At 36.0% G+C, this 18,251-nt stretch overlaps 1 protein-coding gene across 5 annotated transcripts in view; it reads left to right on the plus strand.

Moving 5' to 3' along the window:
• The window catches only part of APAF1 (apoptotic peptidase activating factor 1), a 39,532-nt gene that overhangs the window by 13,287 nt on the left and 7,994 nt on the right, over window positions 1–18,251 (plus strand). For 2 of the 5 annotated variants that reach the window (XM_054813039.1, XM_054813038.1), the window contains 14 exons: window positions 2,109–2,222; window positions 2,794–2,972; window positions 4,818–4,944; window positions 7,040–7,165; window positions 7,774–7,905; window positions 9,200–9,325; window positions 10,459–10,620; window positions 10,929–11,057; window positions 11,847–11,972; window positions 12,823–12,942; window positions 15,381–15,506; window positions 15,849–15,974; window positions 17,641–17,760; window positions 18,093–18,218. In XM_054813039.1, the coding sequence (XP_054669014.1) occupies window positions 2,109–2,222; window positions 2,794–2,972; window positions 4,818–4,944; window positions 7,040–7,165; window positions 7,774–7,905; window positions 9,200–9,325; window positions 10,459–10,620; window positions 10,929–11,057; window positions 11,847–11,972; window positions 12,823–12,942; window positions 15,381–15,506; window positions 15,849–15,974; window positions 17,641–17,760; window positions 18,093–18,218 (1,839 nt within the window). Of the gene's footprint in view, window positions 1–2,108; window positions 2,238–2,793; window positions 2,973–4,817; window positions 4,945–5,551; window positions 5,644–7,039; window positions 7,166–7,773; window positions 7,906–9,199; window positions 9,326–10,458; window positions 10,621–10,928; window positions 11,058–11,644; window positions 11,735–11,846; window positions 11,973–12,822; window positions 12,943–15,380; window positions 15,507–15,848; window positions 15,975–17,640; window positions 17,761–18,092; window positions 18,219–18,251 lie in introns of those variants that run through there. The other 3 variants (XR_008575440.1, XM_054813040.1, XM_054813041.1) reach the window with 3 other exon arrangements.

Raw genomic sequence — 18,251 nt, forward strand, 5'->3', positions numbered from 1 at the left:
GCCCAGTCCCCTGAGTCAGAGGACCATGAGCGTGGGAACAGTGACTTCCCATTTGTGGACATTGAAATTCTAAGGGACCAGCTTTATCAGCTGAATGTTCACAAGTCTATGGGGCCTGATGGGATTTGTCCCAGAATACTGAAGGAGCTAGTGGATGTTATGGCAGGACCCCTCTCAATCATCTACCAAAGTGGATGTCTGGGGAGGTCCCTGCTGACTGAAAGCTAGTGTTATTCCAGTCTACAAAAATGGTGTGAGGTAAAGACCCAGGGAACTACAGACCTGTTAATCTAACCTCAGTTCCTGGGAAAATTATGGAGAAGATTATACTGTGCACTACTGAAAGGCATTTAAAGAATAATGTAATCATCTGGCACAACATGGGTTCACAAAGGGAAAGTCCTCTTTAACTAATTTGATATCCTTCTATGAGAAGGTCACCTGCCTAGTGGATGAAGGGAAGGCAATGGGTGTGGTTTTTTTCTGGATTTTAGTAAGGCTTTTGATATTGTCTCTTACAACATCCTTCTGGACAAGTCCAATTGTGAGATGAGCAGCTACACGGTGCGCTGGGTGAAGAACTGGCTGAAGGGTAGGGCTCAAAGGATGGTAGTGAATGGGGCTACATCTGGCTGGTGACCGGTCACCAGCGGTGTTCCTCAAGGTTCAATTCTAGGGCCAGTTCTGTTCAATATATTTATCAATGATCTGGATGCAAGAGTTGAATGCACTATTAGCAAGTATGCTGATGATACCAAACTGGGAGGTGCTGTCGACTCTCTTGAGAGACAAGAAGCCTCGCAGAGGGATCTAGATAGATTTGGAGCATTAGGCTATGATTAAATGAGATGAAATTTAATGAGTCCAAATGCCAGATTCTGCACCTAGGACAGAGTAACACCAGGCACAAATATAAATTGGGAGAGGAGTGGCTGGAGAGCAGCCCTGCAGAAAGGGATCTGGGGGTGCTGGCCAGCAGCAGGCTCAGTATGAGCCAGGAGGGCGCCCTGGCAGCCAAAAGGGCAAACCCCATCCTGGGGTGCATCAAACACAGCATAACCAGCCAGTCAAAAGAGGAGATTATTCTGCTGTATTCAGCTTTGGTGAGGCCTCACCTGGAGTGCTGTGTGCAGTTCTGGGCCGCACAGTTTAAGAAGAATGTGAAGGTACTCAGATGCAGCCAGAGGAGGGCAACAAAGCTGGTGACAGGGCTGGAAGTTGTGTCCTGTGAGGAGTGGCTAAGGACTTTGGGCTTGTCTAGTTTGGAGAAAGGAGGCTGAGGGGCAACATCACTCCTCTCTACATCCTCCTGAGGAGGGGAAGTGGAGAGCGAGGTGCTGAGCTCTTCTCCCTGGGATCCAGTGACAGGACATGTGGGAGTGGTTCAAAGCTGTGCAGGGGACATTTAGATTGGACATTGGGAAGCATTTCTATACTGAGAGGGTGGTCAAACACTGGAACAGGCTTCCTAGAGAGGTGGTCAATGCCCCAAGCCTGTCAGTGTTTAAGAGGCATTTGGACAATGCCCTTGACAGCATGCTTTACCTTTTGGTCAGCTCTGAAGTGGTCAGGCAGTTGGACTAGATGATCGTTCTTAGGTCCCTTCCAACTGAAATATTCTATTCTGATAATTCTGTTTGCTGTTTCTGATTGTCTTTTAAGTAGCTTTCATTTTTAAGTTAAATGCAACTCTAACAGATTTTTTTGGTTACATTCATATTCAGCATCTATTGGGAAGAGCAACAGATCACTATTAGCAGGGTGATTTTTACTAAACTGGACTAGAAGAAGCTTTTTCAGAATTGGATCTTAAACCAGGTCTTGTGTGCTGCAAAAGTCAAGATTTGCTTTGTACCCCCATACCTTCTCTGACTTGCTGTATCAAAGACCAGTCCTTTGCATTAAAATAACAAGCGTAACCGATACCCAGAATTTTCATACCTGATTGAGTAGGATGCAGGAAACAGGAAATTGCCTAAGTTTTTAACTGGAGACAATTGTACTGAAGCATATTGATATCTAATGTGTTTCCTGTGCTTTTCTTTTTCCCCTTAAGCAGATTCTGTTATGGAACTCACAGTCTGAACTTAAATTTGTATTTCTTGTAGGAACTCCGTGATCTTATGTTTTCTCTAGATTGGATTAAAGCTAAAACAGAATTGGTAGGGCCTGCTCATCTGATTCATGAATATGTTGAATATAGTTCAATCCTGGATCAAAAGGTATGATAATAAAAGGTAAATGATCAATCTGTTTCAAATATATTTTTCCATATTTAATTACATGTACGTATATACAGGAGATATATAGAAAGCTTAAAAACCTGAAACATAAAACCAGTACTAAGTTAAACTTTAGCCTGGAGAAGAGAAAAATGAAGAAAACTTAGTTTTGAGTTTTAGTTATGACTTCAGTGTGTGCGCAAGTAGTTGACCATGGAACTCAGTAACAAAGACGCACAGCAATACCTAATGGTGGGTACATATGGTACTCTGCTTTTGAGGAGGTGTAGAATTTTGTTGGCTGCTTGGAATAGTTTTTCTGATACTTCACATTGACTGCTTATTGAGTAAATCACTGTTGCCAGTATCCTTTATTTAAAAAATAAGGATAATGCGCTTTCCTGAATAGGATAGTGAAATACTTCAGTCTATCATATGTATAGAACTAAACAGAAAAATAGAACTAAGTGCTTATGTAAGAATATTTGCTATATAGAAAATTAAAAAAGCAAAGGGCGCTTAGGGGAGAAATCCACTTTCTATGTTATCATATTATCTGCTCTATACGTAGGATAGCACAGTACGTGAGAACTTCCAGGAATTTCTGTCTTTAAATGGGCACCTTCTTGGACGGCAACCGTTTCCTGACATTATACAGCTGGGTCTTTGCCAACCAGAGACATCAGAGGTGTATCAACAAGCCAAGCTACATGCTCAGAGAGAAACAGGAGCATTTTATTTGGAGTGGATGTAAGTAGCTGTTGGCCATCTGCTGATATGCTGATCCCTCGATCCAAGAAAATCATTTAATGTACATCTAAATACAACGTATGGCAAATATAAGGTCCTTTTTAAGAACTGCTGTGTTTCTTCTGGGAAAAAAAAAGAGGGGAACTCTAAATATGCAAGGCCACAAATTAGTAATAATTACATAGGAATAAATAGAGCAATATATTTACTTTTATACTCAATGATTGTTCCCTTTAACTATACAAAGATGAAAATAAGATACTTTGAAACTTCTCTAAATACTTTTTTTTTAAAGTTAGAATTGTAGTGCAAGTATTAAGTATGTTACAGTATGTTTTTAGGTTTTCTAGTAAAATCTGCTCTTTAAAAGGGAGACCATTTGTGTTAACTTGCAAAGTTTTTGAAAGTAGCAAGATGGGAAATACTAAAAGGCTTTGTAATCTCTACTCAATCTTGAAATTTCTTCTATTTAAATAATTTTTTACTATTTTAATATTTTTGGACGTTGTTTAAGGAAAAAGTATACGTACCTAAACATTTTTTCCAGCATAGTCTAGTAGTCATCTGACCGTGTAACTGTCTCTGTTAGAGTCATTCTGTTTTGTAACCACCAAGTACTGCAGATATCAGAACAGAAACATTAAACAGAAGAATCTATGTCAGGTAATTATGGTAATAACCAGGGAGGTTAATCCAAGCATACTTGAATTCAGGTCTTCTCTTTGAATACCAAATTCTAACAAAAACACTGGGAAGTTGTACAATTCAGAAGAGTCAATCTCCAGGTAGTTTAGGGCTTTCACCTTGGATGTGGGAGACTTAGGCTGAACAACACGACTGAAATCAACAGAGACTGATGTTTTTGTCTCCCATCCTAGGGGAAGGTTCTAAAAATTGTTTGTGGGCTATGTAGGTGAATACACTGCTCTCTTGACCAGCAATTTTAGCTTTATTAAAATATGAAAGAAAAAAAAAAAATAAGTTGGCTTTGATGAGTCAGTATTTTGCAGTGAAAAATTCCTTTCATTCTGAAGTGCAACTACTTTGAGATGTTTTACCATTATTTAAATGCGAAGCCTGAAGATTGAAACTGATAATGATAAAAACTTGAAGTACATTGATTCACTTTGATTCTAGAAAAAAAATTATTCTTGTAATGATCTATTCATCACCAAAAATCATCTTATTGCAGTGACAGCTTTCTTTATTAACATCTGGCTAAACAGGATGACTATGATTGCTACTAATTCTAAGTTTTTGTTAAAGTGAGGCAGGAATCATCTAAGATGTGTTAGATTCTGCACTTAATCTCTAATTGAAATGCAGTGGTAGTCATAGATTTTATTTAAATATCTAGTGATAAGAATTGAGTCATTGCTGTGAAAATTAAGTAAAGTTACTAAGATCTACACAAATTTACACGTTTTTGAATAAGCTTGAAAAGGAACCTGCAGGAGAATAAGAATTCTCAGGAAGAAACTTATATTTGGAAATACTACTTACCAGATCATAAAAATGTCATTAGGAAGGCTGTGTCTTGCAGTGCAACAGCTTTGCCCATAAAGTAGTGTGTTAATTTCTCATGCACATACTATCTTTCTTGATCTCTAAGCTGTAATGATTGGAGGGCAATAAAAACTCTGAGTGAATGTTGGAATTTGTGATTCCCTTATTACTTCAGCGTAAAGACTGAGAGCTAAGGTATAGTGGGTTGGTTGGTTTATTTGTTATCAAGCTTGCTGCTCAAGATGTGTGAAAAAGTGTTAGCTTTTTATAGAGGATTTTGAACGATAAAAAGGCACTAGGGAATCTTACTCATCTAATATCAACTGTCTTACCCTGTAGAAATAAAAAATCTTTGAAAAACCTCTACCGTCTGGTGGTTCGCCCACATAGAGATGCCGTATACCATGCCTGCTTTTCTAAGGATAGACAAAGAATAGCATCATGTGGAGCTGATAAAACACTTCAGGTAAGATACCTATGCGTGAGTGAAAAGAGATGTTGTGTACCATTTTGATAACGTTTGTTAGCAGTCCTGTCCCTTTTCTTTTGCTGTTATGTGGAGATATTAGGGATCTAGAACATATTGGAGACAGATAATTTAAAAGGATGTATTATTACATAAATGTCAAGTTGCATGTTTAGAATAGTAAGTGTTATCTTCTAGTTAGAAAGCTAAACTCTGTGATTTCAGGGCTTATACCCTCACCAGTGTAATATGTGAACATGAGACGCCTTTTAATGATATGGAGAAGCTCACAGCCTAAGTGATGCACCCCAGCGTATTTAATAGTTGCTTGCAAAAATGTTGTTTCCAGTCACAGTACACCTTCTACAGAACTGAGAAAGAGTAGGACGTTTTAGCTATAGCTTTACTATTTCTATGGGATGGTAACAGACGTTATTTTAGTTTGGTACTTAATTAGTAAATTGTCTTACACAAAAGAAATAAATCTGGGGAGAAAAATGAATCCCTGTAGTTGAGGACAGTATTAGATTGGAAACAGGCCAAATGTGCTTAGGAAGTGGATTAGGGGAGACAGAGAGGAAAGTGACTAATACAAATTTGCCAGCAGTCTGCCTGGAGGGGAGCCAGCCAGCTCTCAAGAAAACTAGCAGTCAGCCAGCCAGTAACCTGGTAAAGTATCCATATTCCAGACAGCCAAAGGTAAGGGAAAAGAACAACTTTTCTGCAAGCCTTTGGTATTGTTTTGGATGCTTGATAAATTGAGTACTAAAGTAATAATATCAGTGGTGCTTAGTTGCTGTTCATTTGGCTACTTAATGTGGTGTTATTGTGGTTTTTTTATTTATTTTATTTGCTGGCTTCTATTATATTATGATCATGGCATCCACTTAAGGAGGTGCCTGGTGGATGTACTCATTTTATGCTGTGCTGAAGTTACTGTGCTGGCCTTCTGTACTTAATGGCCTGACTGCAGATTGCTTACTTTTCATTTTCTACCCAAAAAAGTAAAATCTGTGGATTGCAATTGCATTTAAACTAAACCTTTTGTTGACGAAGTAATGGGAAAATTAGCAATAATCCTTTTTTCATCATTTAACTTTGAATTTACTAATGTTTTTTTTAATAAGTGGCCTAAGATTTTTCTGTTTTCAAGGCTACTTCTGTTTCTGTAAAATAAAAAAATAACAATTGCTAGATTAAGAACAGATATTCTGCAGAATTTACTGTAAATGTAGATTTCCTGTTACTTCAGTATTTCTGTTCTTATTTGAGCAAATACCGATCATTTCATTGTCATGGATATTCCCACTGAATGAAAAAGTAAAGGGAGAAACAGGGACTTCACAATTGTAGTATCCTGAAAGCTGCTGTAAAGAACACCTTGTGATTTTGTTTTAATAATTAAGAATATGTAACCTAAGGAGAAAAGGGAGAACTGATTTCCCCCCTCTCCCATTGTAAAGTTAAATCCCAGAATTTTGGGAAATTCATTAATACGTGATGCTTTTCCCCAACTGTCCTTTTGTTGCCTACAACTAGCTCAAGACTGAGACTTGAGTCATCCTGTATGACTTTTCACTACTTTTTTCTTGTTTGTTCCCCAGATCATCAATTGCTCCTGAAATTCTTACTTTCCACAGAAGTATGTCATATATGTATGTATATACATACATACACATATATATGTAAAAAAAAAAACCCTCAAATTTGTAGTTTTAAGAATAGTTTAGATTTTGTTACTAGATAGTATATTGCAGTTACTGTTAAGAAATACTGAGAAAGGACATGGATTTAGGCTTAAAGAGTGAGGGTAGAAAAAGTCATTAATGAAACACACATTGCATACAGAAATCTTTTTTTAAATCAGTTTTCACTTTTTCTCTCCCTAGCAATTTCTATCATCCTTACAAAATTGACGCTCAAATTAAGTATTCTTATAGTTATTATCTTAGTTTCACTGAAATTATAAATGCTTTCAGAAGTAAACCAATTTTATGAAGAGCTTATACAAAGAGAGCTGTTTGAGAATAAACAAACATATTTGTGTTTTAAAATTGTATATGAGTTATAAGATTTTATTGTTTGTTATTTTTAGGTGTTCAAAGCAGAAAGTGGAGAGAGACTCCTGGAGATAAGTGCCCATGATGATGAAATACTTTGTTGCACTTTCTCTGCAGATGGTGAATTTGTAGCAACTTGTTCTGCTGATAAAAAAGTGAAGGTAAGGAAATGGAGAGCAGACAATTTTTCTTTCATATTAATAATTCTAATTTCAGTCTTAACCAACTCAGAGTAGATTCTTAAGATTAAAGATTTTTTTAACTGTCTTAAATTTTATGTGGATAATTTACTACTTAACAAACAAACAGAAAAGCTCCACTTGTTACATAACAAAAAAAGATGTTTAACATTAACATCATACTTACAGAATTACCACTTATTTGTGTTATCAGATGATTCTTTTTAAGTAGAACATAATGTGAGTCCAATCCTATCCATAACATGAGATGAATGTACCCATAATTGATTTTTTTCATGGTTTTTTTTCTGTTACATATGAATTATTTGGAATTTTTAATTCCTCAGTATTGTAGCAAAACCTCGGTGAAATTCCAGTATTTATCAGATTCTAATCAGATCTTTCCTCTCATAACTTCTTGTTTCTAAATGTAAATATATATGCTTTCCCTTTATCTTCAAAACATTTTTGAGGTGTTACTAAGTATGTTTTAGGGCTTTATCTGTATCTCAGCATAGTTTACAGATTTTCTTAAATTAAGTACTTTAAATATATTTAAAAAGTCTTTTTCATCCTTCAATTCTGTCTAGATCTGGAATTCAAGAACAGGCCAGTGTAGGTGCGTATATGAAGAACACTCAGAGCAGGTCAATTGCTGCCAGTTCAATAACAGAAGTGGTCAGTATCTTTTAGCCACCTGCTCAAATGACACTTTCATCAAAGTAAGTGGAAAATGTTGAGACTATTCTCATGCTGCTTATCATAACAGGATAATTATTGATGTATAAATAGATTTAAACACTATAAATTAAGTTGTTTTTTAAATGAGCCTGGTAAAAGAGAGATGGCAACAGATTAAGAGTACTGACTACAGGTCTGTAATTGGATTTCAACAAGGCAGAATAGGAGTGTTTATTCTCAGCGAAGGAGAATGGGCGAGTCCTCTATTGGCAGGGCATGGAAGTGAGGGCTTTGGCAAGACTTTTAGAGGGTAGGATGGGAATGGGAGAGTATGGGAGTGAAATACCTGATTAAAAACAGCATAAGAAAAATGAAGGCAGAAATTTAGGATTGAAAACATTAGTAATGTAAAAAACTGGATGCTGAAAGATTAGGGGGGGGAAGCATTATGGAAGTGGGTTTTTTTATTAAATTCTTTGGGCATAGTAACCAAATGAAGGTGGAAGCCGACAAAATAACAGTAATCAAAGGAAGAGGTCTGTCAGGTTAATCACCTGGCACTGTTCAGACTGGGAGGCAGTATGTATACACAGAAAGAGGAGAAACCGGACAACTGAAGTCTGCATCTGAGGGAAGGGGGAAAACAGAAGAATTGAGTAAGACCTAGACTGGAAAATGAGTGCAATTTCACAGTACAACTAAGCGAATCATAGTTAACCGGCACTGAAGGTGATGGTCCTACTGCCCTGGCTGCATATTCTTGCCTTTGTTGCAGTGCATGTGCTGATCTTACTCTGCCGTGGTATGGTTCAAGGAGCCAACTCGGCAAAAACCTCTGTTTGGTGGTGTTGGTTTTCTGCTCGTTTAGTTCCCTGTAGTGGCTCAGTTGCCCATTTGCAGTTCTGTTAGTATGAATGTGGCAATGATGATATTCAGACTGTCCAAGACTAACGAGAGATTTCATTTTTGTTATTATATGTAAGCTACATGATGCTGAGCTTCAAAGTCAAAAGGGAAAGAGGCAAGAGGAAGCTTCTTGCTCAATTTAAGGAAACTTTCAGTAACTTTATGCTGTTCAAGGGCCTTGTCTGCACTGTACAGAAAGTTTAACTAGTATAATTCTGATGTTAATAGTTTTCATGCAAGTTAGCAGATGGAAGTAAATTGTGGGGTAGCCCGGGGCATAACATCAAGTTCATGAGCATGTGGGTAAAACTAAAAAAAAAAACCCCAACTATTGAGGTTTTGGTTGCCATTGCATGATTTTGAGAAGAACATGAACAATCTATCTTTGAATAACTCACAAATATGATTATATGTTTATTTCTCATGCAGCTTTGGGATTTGAACAAGGAGTATTGTAGAAATACAATGATGGGTCATGTAAATTCCGTCAATCACTGTAGATTTTCACCAAATGATGAATATGTTGCTAGCTGCTCAACAGATGGAACAGTAAAGGTACACAGTGTATTTTTAAATCACCTATTTGTTTTGATGATGGATTTTTTTGATATAAAATGCAGAATATGTATAAGAAAATTTTGTAACTGTATGGTCAGCTTCAATGAATTAAATCCTGATACATTTGATTATTCGTCCCATTTTTAATGCAAGATTTTGAAAGGGATTGTCCAGTACTAGGGGGGAAAAAAGTTGGGTGCCTGTAGTTGTAAATAAATTCTAGTTAGCCTCATTTTGAATCCTTTATTTGCACAATCTTTTTTTGTTTAAATTTTCTTTTTTGCCGTAATGTACTTTAAGAAAACTTGGGGGGGGGGGGTGACTGGAACTTGTTTAAAAAAAAACAACAACCTAATAAATTTTTAGATTAATTGAAAGTTCTGTCATCTCTGAAAATGAATCATCAGTAGACATAAAAGTTAAAAGTAATTTCTATGTGCCACTTTTATGTATGCACTAGAAGAGAATTGAGAGGTTTATGTTTTGTTTTTCCTCAGAATGTAAGTATTCTTTTTATTGCCTTTGGTTGCAACAGAACTATGCTACTTCAGAATTGCAGTTCTTAAACCACTGTTATCTTTCTGTAGAGTTGCTAAATCAGGAAAGAACAGTTGCTGTAGCTGTTGTCATTCAGAAGGAAAATTGTGGTGGAAGGAACAGAAATATTCAGTAGATTTTTGGCAGGTGCCTCAATGAAATTAGGGTGCAAAGTTAGATGTTACCATATTTCTCATGGTGAGTGGACTTTTAATAGAGTTGCAGAGCAGATATTTTTGTTTTTAGTCTTTTGTTAAGAGACAGTGTTGTAGCTGGAAAGATATGAGGGAAAAAAACCCATGGAGAGGGTTCTGCTACAGCGTAATCCTCTTTTTGTTTTGGTTGGGGGTTTTTTGTTTTATTTTGGTGAGGTTTGTTTGTTTTTTTTTCTTTTTTTTTCCTTTTCATCTAAGCTGTCTGGGCTTGTGAATATTCTAATGCTATTTCTTGACTGGGGAAAGTAGCAAAGACTTTTTTGTATTCTACCCTCTACCTCCCTTCTTCCCTAGAACTGATTGGGAGTTAACTCTCCCCTGTTGTATTCTATATCAGTAGAAAGAGGTTTTGTGCATTTCCTTTACTTTTCATTGCAGCTTTGGGAAGCACGCTCAGCAAATGAACTGAAAAGTATCGAGATAAAAGATTTCTTCAGAAATGCAGATGACCAACCAGATGATGTGGAGGTTTTAGTAAAATGTTGCTCTTGGTCCAGAAATGGTGACATGATTTTGGTGGTAGCCAAAAATAAGCTTTTGGTAAGTACCTCACTTTAATAATTTTCTTGAGGTAGTATAGAATCGTGGAATGGTTTAGGTTCGAAGGGACATTAAAGATCATCTAGTTAGAAATCATGATTAAAGATAAAATTCTAGGCCATTAAGATTTCACATATAAGGTGCATGGTTTCAAGTGTGTGTAAAGTAAAAATAGGTGAGGAACAAACTTGTTGACTGAGAGAAATACCTTCTAAATTCAAGAATGTACACTATTGAGCATATAAGCTATTTGTCTATAGTGAAGTTATACTAACTGGGTGCTAACTATTGTAATTATGTGTTCACAGCTTTTTGATGTTAAAACATGTGATTTGTTAACACAAGTCATCATAAGTCATCACAGTACAATCCAATACTGTGACTTTTGTCCTGGTGACGAGTTAGTAGCAGTTGCTTTGTCTCACTGTTCTGTTGAGGTAAGTGATTCTTTGCTACAGTATTCCAGGACAGACTATTTGTAATGTGAAATCTTATCTTTGTTTTAAGAGTTTCTTGTATGCAGAGGTAAAACAAATGTAGCTATTTTGTCAGGCTTTAAATGTGCTTCATTCTTTCTAATCTCTGTTTGCTTCTGAAATGTAAAATATCAATTGGGAAATAACATTTTAAAGTTATATGTTCATTTTGGACAACAGAATGCACATTTATATAAAAAGACTAGGCTACCAAATTTCTTTAAAGATACTGTTGTCACTCTCAGAAGTATTCCCATTGCTTAACTCAGACAAACCCCCCTCCCTTTCTATATGTTGCTACAGAATGTGGCAACTCACTAAAAAGGAATAAAACAGCTAGAACGACTTTGGGACTAGGACGGCTAGAGTAAGCCTGTACAAGTATCAGTTTTGGGGTTGTTTTTTCTGTTGTTGTTCAGGGTGTTTTGGTTTTGCAATCTACATGGTCGGTTCAACTTGTTGGTGTGATGGTTTTTTTTTTTAATGCTGCGACTGATTTTTTTAAAATTTTCTTTTCATTTTTTCCCCCTCATCTTTTAAAATTATAGCAGTCAAAGAGGCTGCTGATTCCATTTTCCTGACCATCGAAGTGTGATAAGCAGGCACAATTCTTGTTACATCTGATTTCAGAATGAGAAGTAAGAAAATACTAGATGAAATAGTAATTAAGTGTACTACTGGTTTTGCACTGTTTTCCCTGTAAATGCAATCTAAATCCATTTGAGTTCTTCTTTCATATTTTCGTTGTAGTTATGGAATATTAAATCTTTGTCAAAAGTAGCATACTGCAGGGGACACATGAGCTGGGTTCACTGTGTGACATTTTCACCAGATGGATCTTCATTTCTGACATCATCTGATGACCAGACAATACGTGTAAGATGACATCTTTCTTTTTTGAAAAATGTGAATTTATATATATATAAAAATGAAATTAATTGTTTATTATAAAATTGCATAATATATAATCTTTATATTATATATATCTATTATCTGTGTATGTTTATAGCCAATATAAATTTAAGTATTTGTTATAAAAAAATAAAATTATTTAGATACTAAAATGAGCTTGGCTATTTTACTTTATTTACTGTATATCTAAATTTACTGTATATATCTTTTTTAAGTCAAGTGGCTGTTCAACAGAACTTGTAACCTTCTATTTTGTTTTAGATTTTATCTGAATCAGAAATTCTTAAGTTTTTTGAGGATCCTAGCAGACTTGATATTACTTTCATTGTTAGATATATTTACATGTTAATAATTAGGATAGGTTTCTATAATTGTAATGCCTCATTAAAACCTGTGAAAGTAGAACTATAGTTTACCAAAGTAACCTTTCCTTTTCTCCCAAGTTAAGACTTATATTCTTGGAATTTTGAAAGTAGTTGAAGGTAGGAATTGGTACTTGGTATTTTTTGTAATTGGATTTTAACGCTGCTCTCTGGATTAGAAAATTGTGGACTTTATAGCTATGACCCTTAACACAGGGGAGTCTGCTAGTCAGCCTGGAAAAAATTAGTTCTGTTTCATCTGTTGGAATCGCCATAGTAATTGCACAACCTTCCCTGGTAAATAAAAATAGCAGAAGCATAATTTTTCTCTGATTTAAAAAATCGGTGTTACTTGCCAGTTTATAAAGACTTTGGTTTACAGATACTCTTACTCTGCAAGTTTCATATCTTGTCCTTTAATAAAACTAATGAAATACTTTGTTCTTCAACAGATTTGGGAAACAAAGAAAGTGTGCAAGTCTTCTGATGCTGTGCTAAAAAGTGAACTAGATGTTGTATTTCACAATGGTGAAGTGATGATTTTAGCAATTTACAATCAGAAACATTTACAAGTAAGCTGTATTTCTCAATGTGTTAGTACATTTGAATGTTATCTGCAAATCTCAGTAGGAAACAGAGGAAGCACTGAAAGACCTGCTTGTTCATGGCTTTCAATAGTTGAATCTGTAGAAAATTACTCTTAATGTATGATAACATTTTTATATCTAGAAACTCTGCCTAGTTTAGTAACCAAAAATGAAGTTTGACGGGAAATTTCCATGCTGATGTAAAAACTGAAGCTAGATATAGAGGAACAAAACTCTTTTCTCTTCACAACCGGGGAGGCTGGGGGCCCTCCGAATGGCTTAGATGTGCACAGCAATATGTAATGTACAGACCAGGTGTTACACAGCACATGTACATATGGCATTAGAACTGTTGTGTAATCGCTGAAGGAATCATCTCAAATTGGGGGAATGAAAGGTTTGAGCCCAGGTCTGCCTGTAGCCATAGGAAGGCACGGGGTCTTTTACGTCCTAAAGAAACTGTTGACTGTACACACTCCTCCCTGCCCCCCGCCCCCATCATAAGTACACCAACATCCAAAATATATTTTTCCATTCCATGATAGCAAATGCATGCACATCTCTTTTTTTTATTTTATTTGTTTTAATCATGATTCTCTAATACATCAAATAAAGTCAATTGATAACATTTTCTTTGAAGTTCATTCAGGTTATGTTTCTACTTGATGGTGACTGTTTAAAAGCAGGAACGCTTTCATATTTGTTGCAGAATGCTGCTTACGCAAATCGATTGCGTGTTAACCCACAAAATGGGCAATGCCATATCTTTGGCCATGAGGTAGTTATTTCAGGTGCAGCATCTGAGTAGGAATGAACCTTTGTTCTGGACAGTGAAAGCAGTGAATTCTTACTGCTGGATGTATAGGTAGGTGAGTGTTGGAATAGATTCTGCTGCCCTGCACTGAGGGACATTCTGCAGATAATCTTTTTGTGTAGGGTCATGTCCTTTCTCTTAATTTGGCTGAAGGCAAACATGTAAGCTATGTAATCCTGGCTAATTAGCATGACCATTGCTTTTATTTCTAGTCCTAAGAGATGTTCGGTTTTGCCTAGGCTGCTACTAGAATGAGAGCTTTCTTTGTAGAAACTTTTCTTTTTATTTGCCCTGTACTTCCCATTTTTCTCTTCCTGATTATTTTCTGTCCTCTTTCTCCTTAGTCTACCCAAAAATCCAGTTAAAAAACGTTTAGTGGAATGGTGATGATATTTGAAGAGTGGGGAATATAGATGTGGAAGTAGCTAAAGTGTGTCCAATGGGGCTTTGGCAATAAAAAGATTTCAGGCTTTCAGCCAACAGAAGGCAGTCAATGTTGAAACTAAAACTTACGTGAACAAATAATACGTGAGAAAAGAGAAGCTGCATCTGTTGCAGTGAAGAGAAGGGAGAAACCACAGCAAATGGAGTTATACCTATTTATGTGTAGGGAGCAGTTTAGGATAATCACTGCTTAATCTTTCTGAATTGTAAAATCTGTAGCAACCACTAGGTAATGGTATAGTCTGGATCTCATTTAAATTAGTAGACCTGATCGCTTTATGATTATGATTAGTATATTACTATTGTACTTTCCTAGAGAAAGATGGTGCTTAGATTTTCTGCCCTAAATACAATATTCCGACATCCTGTAGAGGTGCAGTCATGAGAGAAGACTCCATTGTAGAAAGAGAATAGATTTTTCACCCTTCTGCAAGAAGAGAAATTGACTGAAAAGACAAATTGCAGTTAAGAATGTGTACTATAATTTAACAGTATATCTCTGTTAACATATATCTAAAAGTAGTTTTTCTTGCAACCATGATGTTTTACCCTTTGTAATTTGTAATGTCTTAGAATTGGGGTCCTAGTCACCTTTTGATGTGCAGTATGTTCATTTTTAAACACTTCACACTGGTAGCTTTCTAAACTTAAATTTTGTTTGTAAAATCATTGTATTCTAAAGACTTTTTTTTTCCCTTGGGGAATTGATTTGAGGGCAATACTGAGCTGAGATTTGGTGTATTGTGTGTAATAATAAGTTTAAAGTCATGCTCAGAGGATGCACTTGAAGTATTTTATGCTCCGTTTGGAATGAGTTGTAAAAATCTGTCTGGCAAGGTAAATTTGAGCATGGAGCTCTCTATATGGCTTTTGAAATTTGGGAGTAGCATTCTGAGTTACTGTTTTCTGTAGTCAGACCAACTTTTAAAAGCCTTTTAGTACTGAGATGTGTTTTCTTCTGCAAACTTGTCCTGTTCAGAGAGTATTCTATGGAGATAGTTACGCTAACCTTAAAAGCAATTGCTTTATGAAAGTAGCCGATCCTTACAATTCAAAGTTTGAAACTGTACACTGTTCTCTTTACCATTCTTAGCTCTGTATTGTAATTTATTTAAGATTAAATTTAAAAATATTGTAATAACTTAATTAACTTCCTGTCTGGCAGCTCATCAGTGGAAATACAGACAGTGTTATTATGCAGACAGCAGCTCAAGAATCCCCCATTTCCTGCTGTTGCTTAAGTGAAGATCTTAAATTTGCAGCTTTTGGACAGGAGAATGGAACAGTAAAGGTATTAAGCCCTAAATTTGATTTTTAAAAATAGTAGGAAAACACCCTTCTTGGTGCTTTTTCTTTTTAAATAAATGTCATTTGAATGATTTTGTACAATAATATTCTTCAACATAGTACTTTAAAGTTTTTACGTTGTGAGTGATACCCACATGACAATAATTTAAAGGTACTGTTAATAATGTAGCTCTGAATTTCATTTTACCAAGGAGTAAGCTAATAGGAATACTGAGAATCATATATTTACAATCTTGTGTTATTTAAAAAAGAATTTGCATGGTTTTTTCTTCCTTTTCCTCAAGTATGTAAAATACATATAATTATTGCATTCTTCATTGTAAAGGTATTACAGCTGTTGGATGGAAAAGTTCTGAAGTCCCAGGAGGCCTACAGGACATCTGTGCAGCACTGTCGATTTACATCTGATTGTCAGACTCTCATTTCAAGTGCTCGTGATTCAGTTATACAGGTTTGGAAGATATTCTAAAAGATTATGTTGTAACTTACAATTTATTTAAAAAGATTTTTTGTACTATAGATAATGTAAACTCAGTAAATGACTACTGTATTCTGTATTGCTCCATCTTGGGGCAAGGGACTGTAGAACTGTAGCCTCTATTTATACATTATGTGATAATGAATATTACACAATTTCTATTTTTAATGCTGTGGATGATAGAAAGGCACCAACCCCTTTAAGATGAGTGAAAGAAACATTAATTTTCAAACAAGATAACTCAACAGTTCTGAATGCATAAGTGAAGGATTTGGGATGTGACCCAGAACTGGCTGTACGTGGTAGGTCTGTCAGTGGGCTTGCTTACACTGCTCGAAGGAACAAAGTAAAAAGACTTGTCTCTGAGCTGGCTGGTGTGTCCGTCTAGTCCAGTACAGTGCTGAATACAGATACTAGCTAGAAATAGAATGGCTGCACTAAGGTGGTCTCAAATTAATAAGCTCTGCCTCTCAGCAAGGTAGCTTGGCTCCAGAGAAGCATTCTGGTGTGTCTGTATTAGCATTTTAGCTCACCTCAGGGATGCACTTTTGAAGTGAATGTCCTGGTCATTTATGCTTACTGTGCTTTAGTTGCACTGCAGAGCAGTTGCAGGCATGCTGACAGGATTCCTAAACTAGAACACATGCTCCAGCTACTAATAAGCACTCAGTCTGCACAGCCAAACCTGAGCTGATTTGAGGTAAAACCTCTAAAACATGTGTGGGTGCTGGTCCTCAGCACTGTTTCACTCACCAAATCTGTTCCAGCTTCAGTGTTCTACTTGCTTGCTGTTATATGTGTAAGCTATGCAGCATCCCACTTCAGTGTTCGTTTCGATCTGAAGCTAGCTTGAGTGTCATTCATGTGGTCAATTAAGCAGGACAAGTCAATTAAGCTCACCAGTTCTGGAGCCTTCAGGTGTAACATGGGTGGCTTTTCTTCTGGGTTCTCCACTCCCTCTAGTGGACAGTGCCTCAGTTAAGCCTCCAGGATTGTCATCTGAACACCTCTGCTTTCTGTTCTTTGATGCAGAAAATCTATTCATTTGAAAACTATGAAATCATTGTCATTTAAATTAAATTGATGCTTAATGGCTTCTGTACAATAAATTGACACTTCTTTAGTTCTCAGTGATTAGTTGAATTAAAAATAGAAGTGTCATTTTGTTATTAAAAAATGCAAACAAAAATGGGATTTCATTAAAAATACGCTTTAAAAATATAAAAGAAAGTTAATTTAAGTATGGAAAATGTGAGGCCTGTCAGGTGACAGAAGTCTATTTGATGCAATAATCAAAGGTTTTAAACCCAGAACTTCTGGGGTGCCTAGAAAATTATGGTTTTGCTTTTTCTTTTTAAATTACCAATGAATTTTAAGCACCAAATTCACTTTGAAAATCAGATTGTGTGTGTATTATAGGGAACTCTCTCGTAGATTGACTGTTAAATACTATTGCATCCTCAATCTTCAGCACCTCTGCTATGGATATCTTCAATATCTAACCTTTTAATTAGTTGCCACCTCCGTAAGAACTTTTTATTATTCCTGTGGCTTAAAAATCAATCCATTAATTCATTCTTCTTAACCTATGTTTGCCATTAATTTTTTTTTTAAAAAAGTATTTCATCTTTATGATTAGGTATGGAATTGGCAGTTGAGCGAATGTGTGTTTCTAAGAGGGCACAAGGAAGCAATCAAGGATTTCATACTTCTGGAAAATTCAAAACTTCTTTCTTGGTCGTTTGATGGAACCGTTAAGGTAAACAAAAGGCTGCAAATTGACACATCACATAAAATACATTTTACTGTCTCTTCTACCATTTGGTATTTCTTGCGCTTCATGTGGGCACACATTTTACTGAATTGATCTTAAAAGTCAGCTTACACTTTAAGATACAGCTTTGCATTTTCTGTTCCTGGTAAGATTTACACTCTTGTCGTATTTTAACTATACCAGTAAGTATAACAAAACATTGGTCCTATTAGAAGCATGTAACTGAGTTTTATCTCCTATGTATTGTGTAAGATGCAAGGTTTTTAAACTTTTTACAGTGTTAGAAAAGTAACCTGGTCTTCCTGTATATTTGGTAGGTTTGGAATATCACTACTGGAAACACAGAGAAAGATTTTGCTTGCCATGGAGGTGCTGTTCTTTCCTGTGCTGTTTCACCTGATGGTAGTAAATTTTCATCTACTTCTGCTGACAAAACTGCAAAGGTTGGTTACTTTCTGAACAAAGAGAAAAATGAT

Source organism: Grus americana, chromosome 1 (genome assembly GCF_028858705.1).
Source record: "Grus americana isolate bGruAme1 chromosome 1, bGruAme1.mat, whole genome shotgun sequence".
NCBI lineage: Eukaryota > Metazoa > Chordata > Aves > Gruiformes > Gruidae > Grus > Grus americana.